Source organism: Brassica oleracea, chromosome C3 (genome assembly GCF_000695525.1).
Source record: "Brassica oleracea var. oleracea cultivar TO1000 chromosome C3, BOL, whole genome shotgun sequence".
Lineage (NCBI taxonomy): Eukaryota > Viridiplantae > Streptophyta > Magnoliopsida > Brassicales > Brassicaceae > Brassica > Brassica oleracea.
Window position 1 is genome coordinate 62,756,792 of NC_027750.1, and position 14,770 is coordinate 62,771,561.

The 14,770-nt window shown below is 37.7% G+C and overlaps 5 protein-coding genes across 5 annotated transcripts; 2 read left to right on the top strand and 3 right to left on the bottom strand.

Annotated features, from left to right (window-relative positions):
* Positions 1-250: 250 nt before the first annotated feature.
* On the top strand, positions 251-1,963 carry LOC106328285 (ras-related protein RABG3d-like). Its single transcript, XM_013766698.1, has 7 exons — positions 251-368; positions 458-484; positions 558-657; positions 1,133-1,279; positions 1,367-1,447; positions 1,520-1,665; positions 1,749-1,963. The coding sequence occupies exons 1-7, from the start codon at positions 316-318 to the stop codon at positions 1,813-1,815; spliced, it is 621 nt and encodes a 206-aa protein (XP_013622152.1). The 5' UTR covers positions 251-315; the 3' UTR covers positions 1,816-1,963.
* LOC106328284 (protein disulfide isomerase-like 1-5) lies at positions 1,846-4,956 on the bottom strand. Its single transcript, XM_013766697.1, has 11 exons — positions 4,346-4,956; positions 3,707-3,836; positions 3,430-3,595; positions 3,229-3,347; positions 3,064-3,144; positions 2,889-2,978; positions 2,748-2,819; positions 2,596-2,664; positions 2,289-2,504; positions 2,164-2,217; positions 1,846-2,088 (listed from the first exon to the last, which is right to left on the bottom strand). The coding sequence occupies exons 4-11, from the start codon at positions 3,331-3,333 to the stop codon at positions 1,993-1,995; spliced, it is 783 nt and encodes a 260-aa protein (XP_013622151.1). The 5' UTR covers positions 3,334-3,347; positions 3,430-3,595; positions 3,707-3,836; positions 4,346-4,956; the 3' UTR covers positions 1,846-1,992.
* On the bottom strand, positions 3,395-4,821 carry LOC106331193 (protein disulfide isomerase-like 1-5). The gene is made up of 3 exons (XM_013769515.1): positions 4,445-4,821; positions 3,707-3,836; positions 3,395-3,595 (listed from the first exon to the last, which is right to left on the bottom strand). Exons 1-3 carry the CDS (start codon positions 4,819-4,821, stop codon positions 3,395-3,397), a joined length of 708 nt encoding a protein of 235 aa, XP_013624969.1.
* A 1,089-nt stretch (positions 4,957-6,045) lies between the features above and the next one.
* LOC106333434 (dynein light chain 1, cytoplasmic-like) lies at positions 6,046-6,674 on the top strand. The gene is made up of 2 exons (XM_013771877.1): positions 6,046-6,270; positions 6,521-6,674. Exons 1-2 carry the CDS (start codon positions 6,133-6,135, stop codon positions 6,665-6,667), a joined length of 285 nt encoding a protein of 94 aa, XP_013627331.1. The 5' UTR covers positions 6,046-6,132; the 3' UTR covers positions 6,668-6,674.
* Positions 6,675-6,899: 225 nt separating this feature from the next.
* Positions 6,900-7,727, bottom strand: LOC106332078 (photosystem I reaction center subunit VI, chloroplastic). The gene is made up of 3 exons (XM_013770542.1): positions 7,477-7,727; positions 7,275-7,401; positions 6,900-7,193 (listed from the first exon to the last, which is right to left on the bottom strand). The coding sequence occupies exons 1-3, from the start codon at positions 7,605-7,607 to the stop codon at positions 7,014-7,016; spliced, it is 438 nt and encodes a 145-aa protein (XP_013625996.1). The 5' UTR covers positions 7,608-7,727; the 3' UTR covers positions 6,900-7,013.
* Between the last annotated feature and the right edge of the window lie 7,043 nt (positions 7,728-14,770).

The window sequence follows — 14,770 nt, forward strand, 5'->3', positions numbered from 1 at the left end:
GAAAGTATGGTTTGAAAGAACAGGAGTGAATGGTAGTTAAAAAGTATTAAACATCTAAAAACTAAAAAGTAATCGGAGCCAGTAGACCGTTTGATGGTTTATTTCTTTTGTATAGTTACTTTAATTAAGTTTTTTTTTTGTTTATTAAAGTAATAGAGATGACTAATCGAGATAGGGGCATTATCGGAAATTGAGAGATTTTAAAATAGTAGCCCCCTTTCCTTGCTGTTATTTAGCGAAGATACTTTCTTATTTTTAGCTTCGCACTTGTCTGAATCACACACGGAGAACACCAGAGACTCTTTCTTCCGCCAAATGTCTTCTCGCCGGAGAGTTCTTCTGAAGGTTATCATCCTCGGTGATAGCGGGTGATCTCCTCTCCTCTCCCGATTCGATGTGATTTTGATTTTTGTACATTCATGATGAAATAGATTATGATCTTTTTCTTTTGTTTCAGGGTTGGCAAAACATCGTTGATGAATCAGTACGTTTCTAAAAACCAATCACAGATCTATCCTTTTGTTTTTTTAATATGAAATTCGATTTTGGGTTGTTAGGTTTGTGAATCGCAAGTTTAGTAATCAGTATAAAGCTACGATTGGAGCTGATTTCTTGACCAAAGAGGTTCAAATCGATGACAGGATCTTCACTTTACAGGTATAATTCAACACCATTATTGCTTATTGCTTATTAGTATATACTATTATTTTTTTTTTAACTTTAGTATATACTATTATACATTTATAATTCTTATTGGAATATTCTTATTGGATCTTGCTTTTTGAGTAACAATTTGAATTCTCCTATTGTATTGTTTCTTCGGACACTACAATGTTTTCTTGTCTATAATGATATTACTAGTACTACAAACATGACCGGTTCTAAGATTTTAGAGATTACAAACAGTCTGGTAAGAATTTTAATAATTTTTTTTTTTTTTTTTTTTTTTTTTTTTTTTTTTTTTTTTTTTTTTTTTTTTTAAATTGTTTTTGTAACTATTTTTTAAGAGTTTAGTAGTGTTTTTAAAACAAAGTGAGGATCATGTATATTAACTCTTAAGAATTTGGAGATCTTGGCTAGTTCTGAGTACAAATAGGAATGTTCTTTTAAATCCCTCGAGTCCATACTACAGATTTGGGATACTGCTGGGCAAGAAAGGTTCCAAAGTCTGGGAGTAGCTTTCTACAGAGGAGCTGATTGTTGTGTTCTTGTTAACGATGTCAATGTTATGAAGTCTTTCGAGAATCTTAATAACTGGAGAGAAGAGTTCTTGATTCAGGTATGATAACACAACTCCATTTTGAATATCATTTTATAAAAATCCAATATGTTGTTACATCGTCTTCTTCGTTGTGACATTGTTTAGGCTAGTCCATCAGATCCTGAGAACTTCCCGTTTGTCGTGTTGGGGAACAAGACCGACGTTGACGGTGGCAAGAGCCGAGTGGTGAGTCCGTTTACTTCTTCTTTAATTATCTAAAGTCTGGTTATATGCTAAAGTCATACTACATGATGTTAGGTTTCGGAGAAGAAAGCAAAGGCATGGTGTGCATCTAAAGGAAACATTCCCTACTTTGAGACATCCGCCAAAGAAGGATTCAATGTAGACGCGGCTTTCGAATGTATCACCAAGAATGCCTTCAAGAATGAACCTGAGGAAGAACCGTAAGTAACACAGCTCTTTCAAAGTTACATATAACTTTCATGTTGTTGTTTATCTCCATCTTGTCCTGTGAATGACTGCGCAGGTACATGCCTGACACCATTGATGTTGCTAGAGGTCAGCAACAAAGATCAACTGGGTGTGAATGCTAAATCAAGTTTGTTTGCAGAGGGTTAACATACACTATAAAGTTAATTTCAGTTCATTGATTCACATATTCTAAAGGATTGGGTTCCTTTCTTTTACAATTCGACACAATATAATGTCACAAAACTCTCATATATGATCTTTCTATGTCTCTTCTTGTGTCTACATTGCCTGGAACTTGATTACAATTCATCTCTAGCAGAACCATCCTTTGGTTTCAACTCTTCGTTGATGAATACAGCCATGTCCTTGGCGCTATGTTTAGTTGATAGCTTTAACTGTTAAGATAAAAACTTGGTAAGAAAACTACATACAAGGCTTATATGTCTGCTCTATCAAAAAAAGGTTATTACCGGTTTCTCCTTTTCACCAGATTTGTAGAGCAAGATGGTCGGAAAATCATCAACCTGTCACCAACACATCAATAAGATTAGCTATTTGTCAGTCTTGGGTTGCAGGTAATAAGATTTTGATTCACCTGAAGCTTGGCATGCTCATTCACCGAAGCATCGATTCTAGCAAAAACAAGATTCTTAAAGCCTTTGAAATGCTTAGCCAACTTCAAGACTTGTTTGCTCATCGCCTCGCAGTTCACACACCATGGTGTATGTACCTCAAGAAGAACATTCTCGTGGCTGTTTAATACCAACTCATCAAAAGTCTTTCCTACCACAGTCACTATGCTTGCGTTTTCCTGCAGGTCTCAACAGGTTATTTTGATCTTGGCTCGTACATATGGTTTCTCAGTTAATATCAAAGAGGATAATATATCTTTCAATACTCACATTATCCGGAACTGGCTCTGACCTATAGTAATGCGAAACGGTTCCATCAGCAAGGCCTGAACAAAACTCCTAATTTGCAAATCCAAGACAGATCACTTGAATCAGTTACTATATATGAATACTTGAAAGGGCATGAAAAAAAAAGAACATACTTCTATGTTGCTTGGTGATGGATCTGATTCGAGCAAATACTTGGAGTTCAGGTTGTTATCAAAAGCAGCAACCTGTTGAACAAAACTATAGATTAATCCACATTGGCATGTAGCCTTATTAAGTGTCAATCAGAAACTTACAACAGTTTTATTTGCATGATCTATTCCGAATAAGGTGAGGAATGGCATCGCAAGGTTCTCATTTGTTATATCAACATATATAAGCATAAGCTGCAAGAATAAAAAAAAAATAGTATATAGGTTAAGAGAGAATCTAAAGAACTAAATCAGATTGGCCTTTAAGATTTAACCATACCTTGGATTTAAACTTTCTTGCCAAATCTTCAAGAGACTGAGCCAGGTTCTGGAAGACATCAGCTTTGGAGAAAATCATAACCTAATCAACGAAGAAACAAAACAAAGTTAGAATAAAAAGTTGTAGGTAAACGATGCAAACTGAAATGACAAAAAACTTTATAACCTGAAGCTTAACAGGACTGGAGTAAACCCAAACGGTATTGCTTTCAGTCAATCTTGTAATCAATGGAAACTTGTTGTTTCCTAGGAACTCTAGTAACTTCTCCATCTTGTAAGGTCCATCTGTGTCCGAACCACATAAAACTCATTATCAACATTCCGATGAACCTTCACAAAGAGATATTCACACAATGAGAAACCTTACCATATACAGTGTATCTTTCAGCTTCAGTTTTAACCAAGCCAATAAACACAGTATTGGTTTTGAGGTGAGGAAACAGAAGCTTCGCAACATCGTTATCACTTGTTTCTACAAACTGGATTTCGTTGTCTGATTTTGCAGCTTTAACGAACTCGTTATATTCAGAACCCTGAGGCAAACAAACAAGATATCAACAGTTACATTCCAAAAAAGTCTACATACTCTTTACAGTGTAGTGGTTTCCCAAGCTTAAATCTAGAGTGTTTCGATATTAATTTACCTCAAACTTGTGGAACAAACCAACAACAAAAGAATGATACTTGTTCAGGAATCTCTGAGCTTCATCGAGTGTATTGACTGTGATGATGGATGAACCAGTCTTTTTCTGCACCCAGATGACTATATCCTCTCTGAACACAAGAACACATTGACCCACAAATCTCTCAGAGATACCAAAAACTAGCCGTGGACATTTAAAACCGAGAAACCAAAGCCAAACCAAAATACCCAGAGGATCTTTGTTTCTCTATATAAAAAAAACGAAACCAAACCAAACTAAAATACGGTCTGTATCTTTAAAAATATTAATTATTTAGTTTTGTAATAATTTTAAATATCTTAAAATATTATTTATAAACTAATTCTAATATCATGTATCTAAAATATTTTAAATTATCTGAAATAGCTCCATAGCTTAGTCGGACCAACCTTAATTACCTTTATTTAATCGAAATACTAATTTTTCAACATTTTTATCCAAATTTTCTAAAAAACTGGAATCAAATTGGACTTTATATTAGTCAGTTTTAATTTTGTTACCCGAATCAAAAACCTAATTAACCCGATTCAGACCGAACCAAACACTGAGGACTATCAGAAGCCTTATTTGAACCCCAGACATTGAAACTGAGAAACTTACGCTGAGAATCCACCGGTATAAGGCTGAGAAGTCCCGTTAACAAAGAGCAGAAGCGTAGGGAACCCCTAGATCTCAAGCTCCGACGCGACCTTACCATACCTGTCGCCGTCGATCTTAGCCATCAGAACCGGACTCCCAATCTCTTTCAAACCCGTCGCAGCCTCCGAGAACCTCGGCATCAGATCCGCGCTTCTCGCGCACCAAGGCGCGTAGCCTAGAACCAACACGAACTCGTTCCCGTCGACCACTCGCTTCGCGTTGTCGCCGCTTAGCTCCATCACGATCCTCTGGGCCTTGCTCACTGTTTCGGCTTCCGACTGTTGATGCTCGGGACGATCTTCTTGCAGCTGCTCGTCTACTGCTAGGAGCTGTTCAAGATCGTCGTCGGAGGATGATGAATGAGAGGGGATGAGTAGGAAGGTGAGGAGTAAGAGGAGGATGAAGGTGGAGACTGAGAGTTTTGGATTCATCGACATTGTGATTTTAGTTTTTTCTTTCGGTCGGAGGAGTGATTGGTCGGAGAAGCGATCGTCGTTAAATGAGGAAGAAGGCTAAAATGTTACCAGGATTTACGGCGGGAGTTAAGAGTCGATGGACATGTCACATGTGTGATGTGTATGTTAGTAAAAGAAAAGCGATAATAAAATTATTGTTTTTTCAATGATGTATTTGTCGGCTTCATTTCTCTCAATTCACCGTCCATTACTAAACATAAACTACAATTTATTTTTAACATTTGCATTTTCATAATTTAGTGAAGAGACTAATTAAAAACATACCTTGATTTTTTGAATTCTTGGTAATGGATATAAAGACCTGAAAAATATTTTTAGAAACTAATTAAACACAAGATAAATATATCATTTTATATATATTTAATAAAAAATTGTCTAAAATTTGTTACATAAAAGTAAACAATGGAAAACAATAAACCTTATTTGTAAAAAAAAAATAGCTTGAAAAAAATGAAGAAAATAACAAACAAAATATTTAACTAGTTACAGAAAATAAGAATCTAAGACATCACTCTCTCTTCAGAATCACTCTGTCTTCTCTCTAAAATATTTTTGAAAAAAAATGAATTAGTTTTATGAAAAGCTGTGTAAATAATTATAATTTTAATTTGATTTTATAATTAGATAAACTGCTCCAAAATTATATTTCTAACAATGTTTTTAGATAACCTTTGATTTTAATTAAGACATTTATATTTTCTAATCCTTATCAGAGTAATGGGCCATGAACTTCTTTGGTGGGCCTATTAATACCAACGGCCGCACCGACAATTTTTACGAAATTTGTGGAAGCTTAGGTAATCACAGATTTTGTTCACATTTACTTGTGTTATCTACGTAATTAATTATGCACCGCTCCATCGTTATCCCTTAATGGTCAAAGACAAAAGACATGGAGGAAACACGTAAGAGAGAGAGACACATATTTACCCAAAATGAGTCATTACACCTTCAAAATTAAATATTTTCTTACCGTCTTTTCTTCCTTTTATCTCGAAATCGTCAGCTTCGTCATACCAACTTTTTGACTAAATTAGAAAAAAAGGTTACGCACATTTTATCTTTGTAAGGGCTTTTCTTGAAAAATATTAGATATTTGAAGGGAATCTTTTTTTTTTTTTTTTTTTTTTTTTTTTTTAGAGGGAATCTTTTTAATTTGTGTCTTTTGGTGTCTGTCTATAAAGATCCAAACGCTTCCTTGTCTGTTTTATCTGCAGATTATCTGAAAACGTTTTCTGAGTTTTTTGAGAGAGAAAGACAGACACTGAGAAGATGTTGGAAGGAAAAGCAATGGTGGAAGATTCAGATATGCTAGTGAAGATGCAGGTTCAAGCCATGTCTTTGGCTTCGCAAGCTCTTGATATTTTTGATGTCGTTGACTGTAAATCCATTGCTGGCCACATCAAGAAGGTACCCTTTTCCTTCACCAAAAACTATTACATACAGACTCCTAATTACATTGTTACCATAAGCCTCATGGTTAAAATCTTTACTCTCAAATGACTCCAATCCTAGTGTGACAATTTGTAGCGGTCTCATTGTTAATATCTTGATGGACATGTAGAAATATTTTATATGACTCAAATGAATATTTTGGTTGTATTAGCTTCATCAACATCTATAATTAGTTAGACGGTTTTATGTTTTGTAATGAATTCAGGAGTTTGATGAAAGATATGGGAGTGGATGGCAATGTGTGGTGGGATCAAACTTTGGGTGTTTCTTCACACATTCTAAAGGGACATTCATCTATTTTCAGTTGGAGACACTTAAGTTCCTAATCTTCAAAGGCGCTTCTACTCCTTAATAAAACAAAACCTAAGCCAATGTTGTATAACTTTTTTTACCCTTCTATGAAAATCTGTCTGAAACAACAAGAAGAGTTCACCTTGAAACTCTTGGCACTATGAGGAGTCCAACTGCGCAATACTCCTGAAATAAGGTTTACATTTTGTTCTTCCAAAATTAGGTTTACTTGTAGCATTTTCCTTGATTAATTCAAATGAAAAACGCACCATTGTGTTGTAGCAGAATTAAAATGCACTATCTTACAAAGAAATCAACACAGCACGATATACATAGAGCATTAAAAAGGGTTCACAGAATTGGGTAGAAATTTTTATGACATTTTGAATGGATTTTAGAAAGCTAATTTAAAGCTTTCCCCGAGGACCGAGCTTAGGCTTCTCTTGAGGACCTCGTTTAATAGGAAGAACATCGCCGGTCGAGGAAGCACTGACATAAGTAAGCAAAGAGCCACCTCCAAGAATCAAGAACTTGAGAAGCAAACCTCTCTTTGTGAAAGGAGCAGCAAATGTCTCAAAGAACTTGCTCTGCAAGAAATGTCTCACAGTCGCAATCATTGCTCAGAATTTGAAGAAGCATATAAGAGAATTAGGGTTTTCTAGAAAAACCTGAAGTGGGTTGTAAGGAGAAGGAGCATCAGATCCATACAAATCCCATTGCCCTGTTGTGTTACCCAAATCTTCTAAATCAAAGTATACACTTTTGTCTCCATATTTAGCCACCACGGCACCAGCTCTAGTACAAACCCCCCAAAAGGAACATTCGCATCAATATCAATCCAAGATTCTAAATGTTAGGGTTTTAGTTTACCTTGTGGATTTGGGTTTGAAGCTTTGGCGAGAAGGCTTAATGAAAAGCTTAGATCCGGCGAGAGAGCTTCCTCCGAGTCCTTTGACGGTGGCAGAGGGTTGAACGGCGGCGATGGTTGCTAAAGACGCCATGTTTCTCAGACCAACAAACAATAAAGACTTCTCTCCTTCAGTCCTTGATGTTGCCAAAGTAAGTGAGTGGAGTGTTTGTAATATGCATAGGTAGAGAATCTACTTCACTCATGGATGAATCTTGTTCTAACACGTGGCGAAATGGTTTTCATGTCTGAGATTTCGTATGCCAATTATGAGATGCCACGTGGATTAGGTGAAGATAAGGCTATCCAATTCTTTGAACAAAATGGCGTCAATCACTGCAACTTTTCGTCCACCATTGCTGCTCAGTGCTCACTATAATCTTTGAGCAAGTATCCCACCAATTATTTATTCTCCTCGTAGACATGTCAAAAGAAATAATTTTGACATATCTACAAACACTTTTGAAGATATATATGTCTACAGACAAAGAAAATAATTTTATTAGTGAAGAAAAAGCGTACATTTTCATTCAAAAAAAAAAAGAAAAAGTGTACATTTTTAGATGCCATAACAGAGCCGGCCTTCAGGAGGAGCACTAATTCGCAGCGAGATTACCAACTATCTACTGTAGCTAATTATAGTAATAGATTCAAATATGTCAACAGTAAGTATATGCCCTAAATCTAACGTTTATCAGTCGGTCCTAGATATGGGAAACGTTAGACATAGGGTTTCTATTTAGAAAATCAGGATTATAAAGATATAGACTAAGTATATATGAATATTCTAGAACTCAAACAATAAGAATAGTGTATCAACTTCCGTATATTTAGACTATCTATTGTCGGATCTAGTACCTTAGCTGTCGCTTGTTGGTCCTGAAAAAGTGTCGATCAATTCCAACAACGGGGTGTCGATCGATGCAACTAGTGAGTTGTCGATCGACGTTCCTTCCAGGGAGCATTACGAATGGGTTTGAACGTGTTCACTAGGTTAATTAAATCAGCTTCCGCTTGTTTCTAGCAATCCTAGCACAACCTAAACTATTTTAGACAAAGAACCAAACTTCCGAATGCGCCCTAATATCTATAGGCAAGGTCCTAGTTAGCTACTTTAGAACACATGCAATAAGAACAATTTAGTTGATTAATATCCTGACACTTAGCAATTCTATATTTTGGGTTAATCCCGCATGAATATCTAAATCCTAAATCTAACAAGATGAACTACTCACACATGGCTAAGCAATTCATAACAACAAGATAAGTAAATTGCATAAATAGAATAAAGTAAAGAAGCTGGAGTTCCAATCGCAAATCTCTGAAGGAGTTCTTGGATCTTCTCTCCAAATCTAAGACTCTAAGTATTTTTCTGTATGAAAAGTAGAAAGTATGAATGCGTGTCTTGGCTAGAACAATGGCAGAGCACATAAATATTAGGTTAAAACTCGTCAGGGTTAATCTGGTAATTCTTGTGAGACTTGGGCTTTAAGTCGATTGGAACCCAATATGGCTTTCGCGCGCTTCGCCGTCGACCGACACCACAAGGTGTGTGTTGATCGATTGTTGCCTTCGCCCATCGATCGATAGTCATGGTCGATGGTCAACTTCGGGCCTTTGTCATTTTCTCTCCAAAATGCACCTAAATCACCACATTCCTCCAAATCACTCCTAAACCTGAAAACATATTAAAAAGACTCCAAAACAACTATAATGTATTTAAAAACACATATGTACCATAGCTAAAAATGGGTAAAATCCATGGTATATCAGCTTCACGCGCTATTGCCGGAAAGGATAAACCCTAGATCTGAAAAGGGAAAATTAGATCTGATATACCCTTTAATCCTAAAAGCCGACCCTCCTTTTCTCAGCCTAGCCCTAGACTCGCCGCCACTCCAAACGAAAAGCATCGTATTCGACCACAACACGAGCTCCAGAGGAAACGACAACGTCAGAATAGCATGCATATCATCTCGGTTTTGAACTAGGGAAAGAAAAGCAAAGAAAAAATGAGTAAGGGGAAGGAGAATCGCCTCCGGCACAGCCAAACCGGCCGGCCGGAGCTAGGGTTTGAAATTGCTCCAATGTCTCTCTCTCTTTCAACTTGTTTTGTTTTTGAATCCACTAGCTCCTCGTCTTAAACATAGCTGAAACAAAACTGAATTGTAAAGGGTATAGATACTTTGCTCATAAATTAAATTTTTTAATAGCTTGAACTCTTCAACCGCTGCAACAAGGCGCATAGTGGTAAGGAACAAAGGCTAGCCTTCCCGTGGATCTCATGAATCAATCTTCCAAGGACATGTTATAAAACGTGGAATGAAAATAATATTGTTTAATACATAAACTAAGTAAAAGATAACAAAACCGTAGGAAAGTAGAGATATTTACGAGTATTACATGGTTCTACCCGGCTTCAATCCGACCTAATTTGAACCGCGACCCAAACCAAATCAAAACCGTAAATCATTCTTAAACCGAAGGAAACCCAAAGGAACATCATCTTGTCTGCACCTTCTCATTAAAGAATCTCCTATGCCCCTCTGAAATCGCCTATGCTCCTCTCCTTTTAATGAAATGCGCAATGACAAAACTAGCCTTCTGAATTTTTTTTAGAAAAAACAGAAATTCGGGTGGAATTGATTTCAATTGGGTTTAGGAATTGGAATTGCGGTGTGGTTAAATCCACATCGGTTTGGTTGGGTATCGAATATTAAAAAAAAAAAATTAAAAGGGGAAGAAAAGGAAATTCCGATTCCAAAACCCGCAGCTCCTCCTCCATCAATCCATCCCGTAGCTCAGTGTGGACTGATCTCTCCCGAAGCTTCTCGTTGGCATAGAACAATTGTTTCTCGACGTCTAGCATTCCGTCGGGGACGGTGGAGTAATTGGTAAGTTTTGATCTCAGGTTGGAATCGAGCTCTTTCTCCAGTACGTTGTAGTGGATTATAAATGGATTCGAATTAGGAGTAATGTTCAACGTCATTGATTTGTTTCTAGGTCAATTGGTATAAAATGCATTTCAGTGGGTGAATGGGGTTGTATTGGCAGTAGAATGGGAGGTAGATCGATCCGCAGCTGAAACCTAATTCAATTTGTTCTTGACAATTGTAGTAAAACTGTATTACTCGGAACAACTGGTAAAGCTTTAGATATCTGAGAATACTGGGAACAATTGGTAGAACGTTGGATAACTATAGTCCGTTTGTTGAGTGTGTTCCATTTTTTTGGCAGGATACAATGAGCAATTACGTCTGCATTCATTTTCAATTGAAAGAACGCATGTTTAGTATTACTGTGAAGACTCCAGTGGAGGATATGACTTTATCAATGATAGAAGAGAGGATGTATAAGAAGTTTGGGTTGGTTGAACGTAGGGAAAACTGAAAATGAGCTACATTCCGTTGGTGGTAGGATGTGAGCGACCTTTAAATATTGATGATGATGAGGATCTTTTTGTTTACCTAACGTCGACAAATAAAGAGAACCGAAGATGTCTTTTGGTTGTGGAGAGTAGTGGAAGGTCAGAACTGGTTGATAAACTGTCAATAGTTGCTAAAAGTTTTGTTGGTATGAACTACAAACCTTTGGAGCCATTGGAGGATTAAATTGGACCTAATGCCATAACTTTGTATGTAGAAGAGAAAAAGGGAAATAACGAGGGGGAGAATGATGATAAAAGAAGAGATGATTATATGGAGACGGATACCGATATGGCGACTGATACCGGTATGGAGACCAATACTGGTATGGAGACTGACACTGGTTTGGAGACTGATATCAGTTTCCGCGGCGGTATCAGTCTCCGCGGTGGTATCGGAGACCGATACCGGTCTCCATACCAGTATCTGTTTCCATACCAGTATCAGTCTCCAAACTAGTATCATTCTCTGATATCTTGCATATTTGCATTGTTTTATCCATTCATTCATAAACATTTTCATCATAGAGATTAGGATTTAGACATGTTTAGGTTGCATTTTGCATACATGAGTCTCTATTAGGTACTGGAGTGCCACATGGAGTTCTTGGGGACATTTGGAACTCAAAGGAGGTGAAATAGGTGATCATTAAACGAGCAGAGCATGGGAGCAACCTCCTGGAGCGACATCACGAAGTCGCTGTGTCCCACCTCTCAGAGGGACCTTCCTAAAGCGACGCCATGAAGTCGCTCGCGTTCTCGTTACTCCGAACAGTCTTGGATGACCCTGAAGCGACCTCTCAGAGCGACCTACCAAGGTCGCTCCCGATCCAGAGCGACCCGTTGGAGCGACGCACCAAAGTCGCTCGCAACCATCGGCCCTGGAGCGACTTGCCCAGAGCGACGCACCGAGGTCGCTCGCATCTCACACCCCTCTCGGAATGACCTCCCAAAGCGACACCCCGAGGTCGTTCGCGTCTCTATGGCGAGACGACACGAAGTGAAGCCCGGACCGACCTCTCAGAGCGATCCACTGGGGTCGCTCCCGAAGGCCAGAGCGACCTCTCGGAGCGACATGCCGAGGTCGCTCCAAGTCTATTTGTTTGGCCGAATTCATGTTTTCTCAAGGGCCTTTTGGTCATTTCATTATGCACGTTTTACATTTCTAAAACCTATGTTTTAAACATTTTTGGTAGCCACCAGGGCAGATTATCTTGGATCTATTGAGAAATACACAAAAACTCTCTTGAGAAGTTCATCTCTTGGATTTTGATTGTTATGTTCTTGTGTTCTTGTTGATTTCTTATCTATTTTTTTACATGATTAATCTGAAATCCAATATGGGTTTAAGAGGAATCATGGAGATTAGTGAGTAATCACCTTTTGAATTCATGGGTTAGGGAGATCAAGGGTGATTAGGTTAGTTCTAGGATGTTTTAGTGTAAATCTTTCTTGTTCCTTGCTAGTAGAGTATTCATAATGCATCTTGTGAGTTGGCCACTCAAAAGTTGATCAATAGACATTTCCCACCCAAAAGGTGTTTGATGAAATGCCTGAGACAACTCTCCTAGGCTTTTAGTATACTTTGCCAAAGACATTTGTTGTTAAAGATGCTAAGATAGCTAATAGACTTGTTAGTAATGATTGCTTTCATATTATTCAACCAAAGACATTTGATGTTTGAGATATGTTAGCAAATGAGCATTCATCTAGACATAGAGCTTGCTTAGAATTGTGTCTAGGCTTAAGGTTGATAGTTTGATTGATCATTTGCCATCCTTAGTTCGATACTTGATCACCCAAGGTCTAATCCCTATGCCCATGAGTTCTATTTTCCCTTAGTCAAGAAAGTATCATTATGTTATTGCTTTCTAGTTTTAGTCATAGCTTAAAACCCATCTAAATCATTGGTTGCACTTAGATTAAGTGAGTACTTGCATTCTCAGTGCTTTGATATCCCTCAGAACTGGTTCGACAATCACTATACTACAACATTTGTCTTAGGAGATTTGAAAACTCCTAACATCAGTAACTTCAAGTACAGTGTGTTCTTCTTCTTTGTATTTATTTTTATTTTGGTATTATGGGAAGATAAAACAATTTAATATGTGTCCATGTGTTCTACCGCAGACAAAGGAGTTCCAATATTCTTGCTGACGGCAATGAAGAACAATGATATTAATTCTAAGGAGGTACTCTATATGCAATTATGGTATTCATTTTGTATGCAAAACTCCCAATCATTACCATGGACAATAACTATAGCTTGATGTCCGTAACGTCAGGTCAAAGATGTTAAATGGTCCTACACTGATAAGGGATTCAAACTTGAGATTTTTTTTTAACTTAGATGCCTATTTTAAGAACATTGTCTTGACAAAGTCTTATCATATGATTGATGAAGATGACCCCATTGCTTGAGAAGGCTATTCGGTAACTGTTCTACAATTTTTTTTTGCATATACTTCATATGATTATATATAATAATATTAAATCAGATTTATATAATGTTGGCCTCCAGCTCGGCGATGCTCTTGATCGGATTCAGAGAGATGGGCGACATCTCAAGCACTATGGCTGGAGCATTGTCCACTGCTAAGGAACCAAGAGCTTGAACTCAAATGTCAGGTAGATTAATTCTCTTCAAAATATTTTGATGTAAATAATGCATCTTCACTGCTCCGAGTTGAGTTTTTGATATATCACCAATATAGACTGGATACAGCTAGCAATGGGTTTTTCTTGGGAAGAACTGAAGATGATGCAGAAGAGCTGGTTGACAACATGGTAAAGAGTGATGCAGTATACAGTGGAGACCACAACAGGGGCAGTAGGGGTGATGATAAGCAGACGAGGAAAGAGATCAAAGCTCTCCAGGATAAGATAGACATCGTCCTTGCTGATAAAGCCACACAAGAGAAGCTGCACTTTGTTGGTAACCCAAGCCAAGAGACACCACCTGTTGTCCATGAGGTTGAGGGTTTGGAAGGGGAAGAAGAGTTGTGTTTCATCAACAACAATGGTAGCTGGTACAAGAAAGAGCCCAACTTTCAGTACAACAACTACCAACAAAAATCATATCCTAACAACCAACATAGTGGCTATCCGCCAAGGAACAACCAGCAAGGCAACTATCAGCCTCAGCAAAACCCTCCTCCTGGTTTCTCCAACAAAGGGAACCAGTCTTCTCAACAACAAGCTAATCCTTCTACCTCTACTCCTCAGGAAAGCAGCACTGATGTTCTACTGAAACAGATCTTGGAGTCTCAGACTAGAAGTGATTTTGAGGTTGTGGAAAATCTCTTGTAGATTTCAAAGAGAATGAGTTAAAGCTCTTAGGATCTTTTGGTGAGAGATGTGAACAATGGAGATTGAGCATTGTATGCATGAGTTGGTCCCTTTCTTAGATATATTATGTGCAATGTCAAGGCTACTTGTTTTGAGAGTAAACCACCCTAAAGATCATGCCTGTTCTACTTGTACCAAATAAGGATGGCTCCTGGAGGATGTGTGTGGACTGCCGGGCCATAAATAACATCACGGTAAAGTATCGACATCCTATCCCTCGTCTTGATGATATGCTTGATGAACTCCATGGTTCTAAGTACTTTTCTAAGATAGATTTGAGATAGGCCTAGAGAAGCTAGAGTGTAATAAGAGAGTGTGCTCATGTTGGATTAGATGTTGAATTGAGTGCTAGTTGTGTTCCTTATGGCTAAGAGCTCTCATCTTCAAACCTCTCTCCCTATGAGTTCTAGAAATTTCACTTGTGGACAAGTAAAAGAACAAGTTTGGGGGAGTTGATATCTTGCATATTTGCATTGTTTTATCCA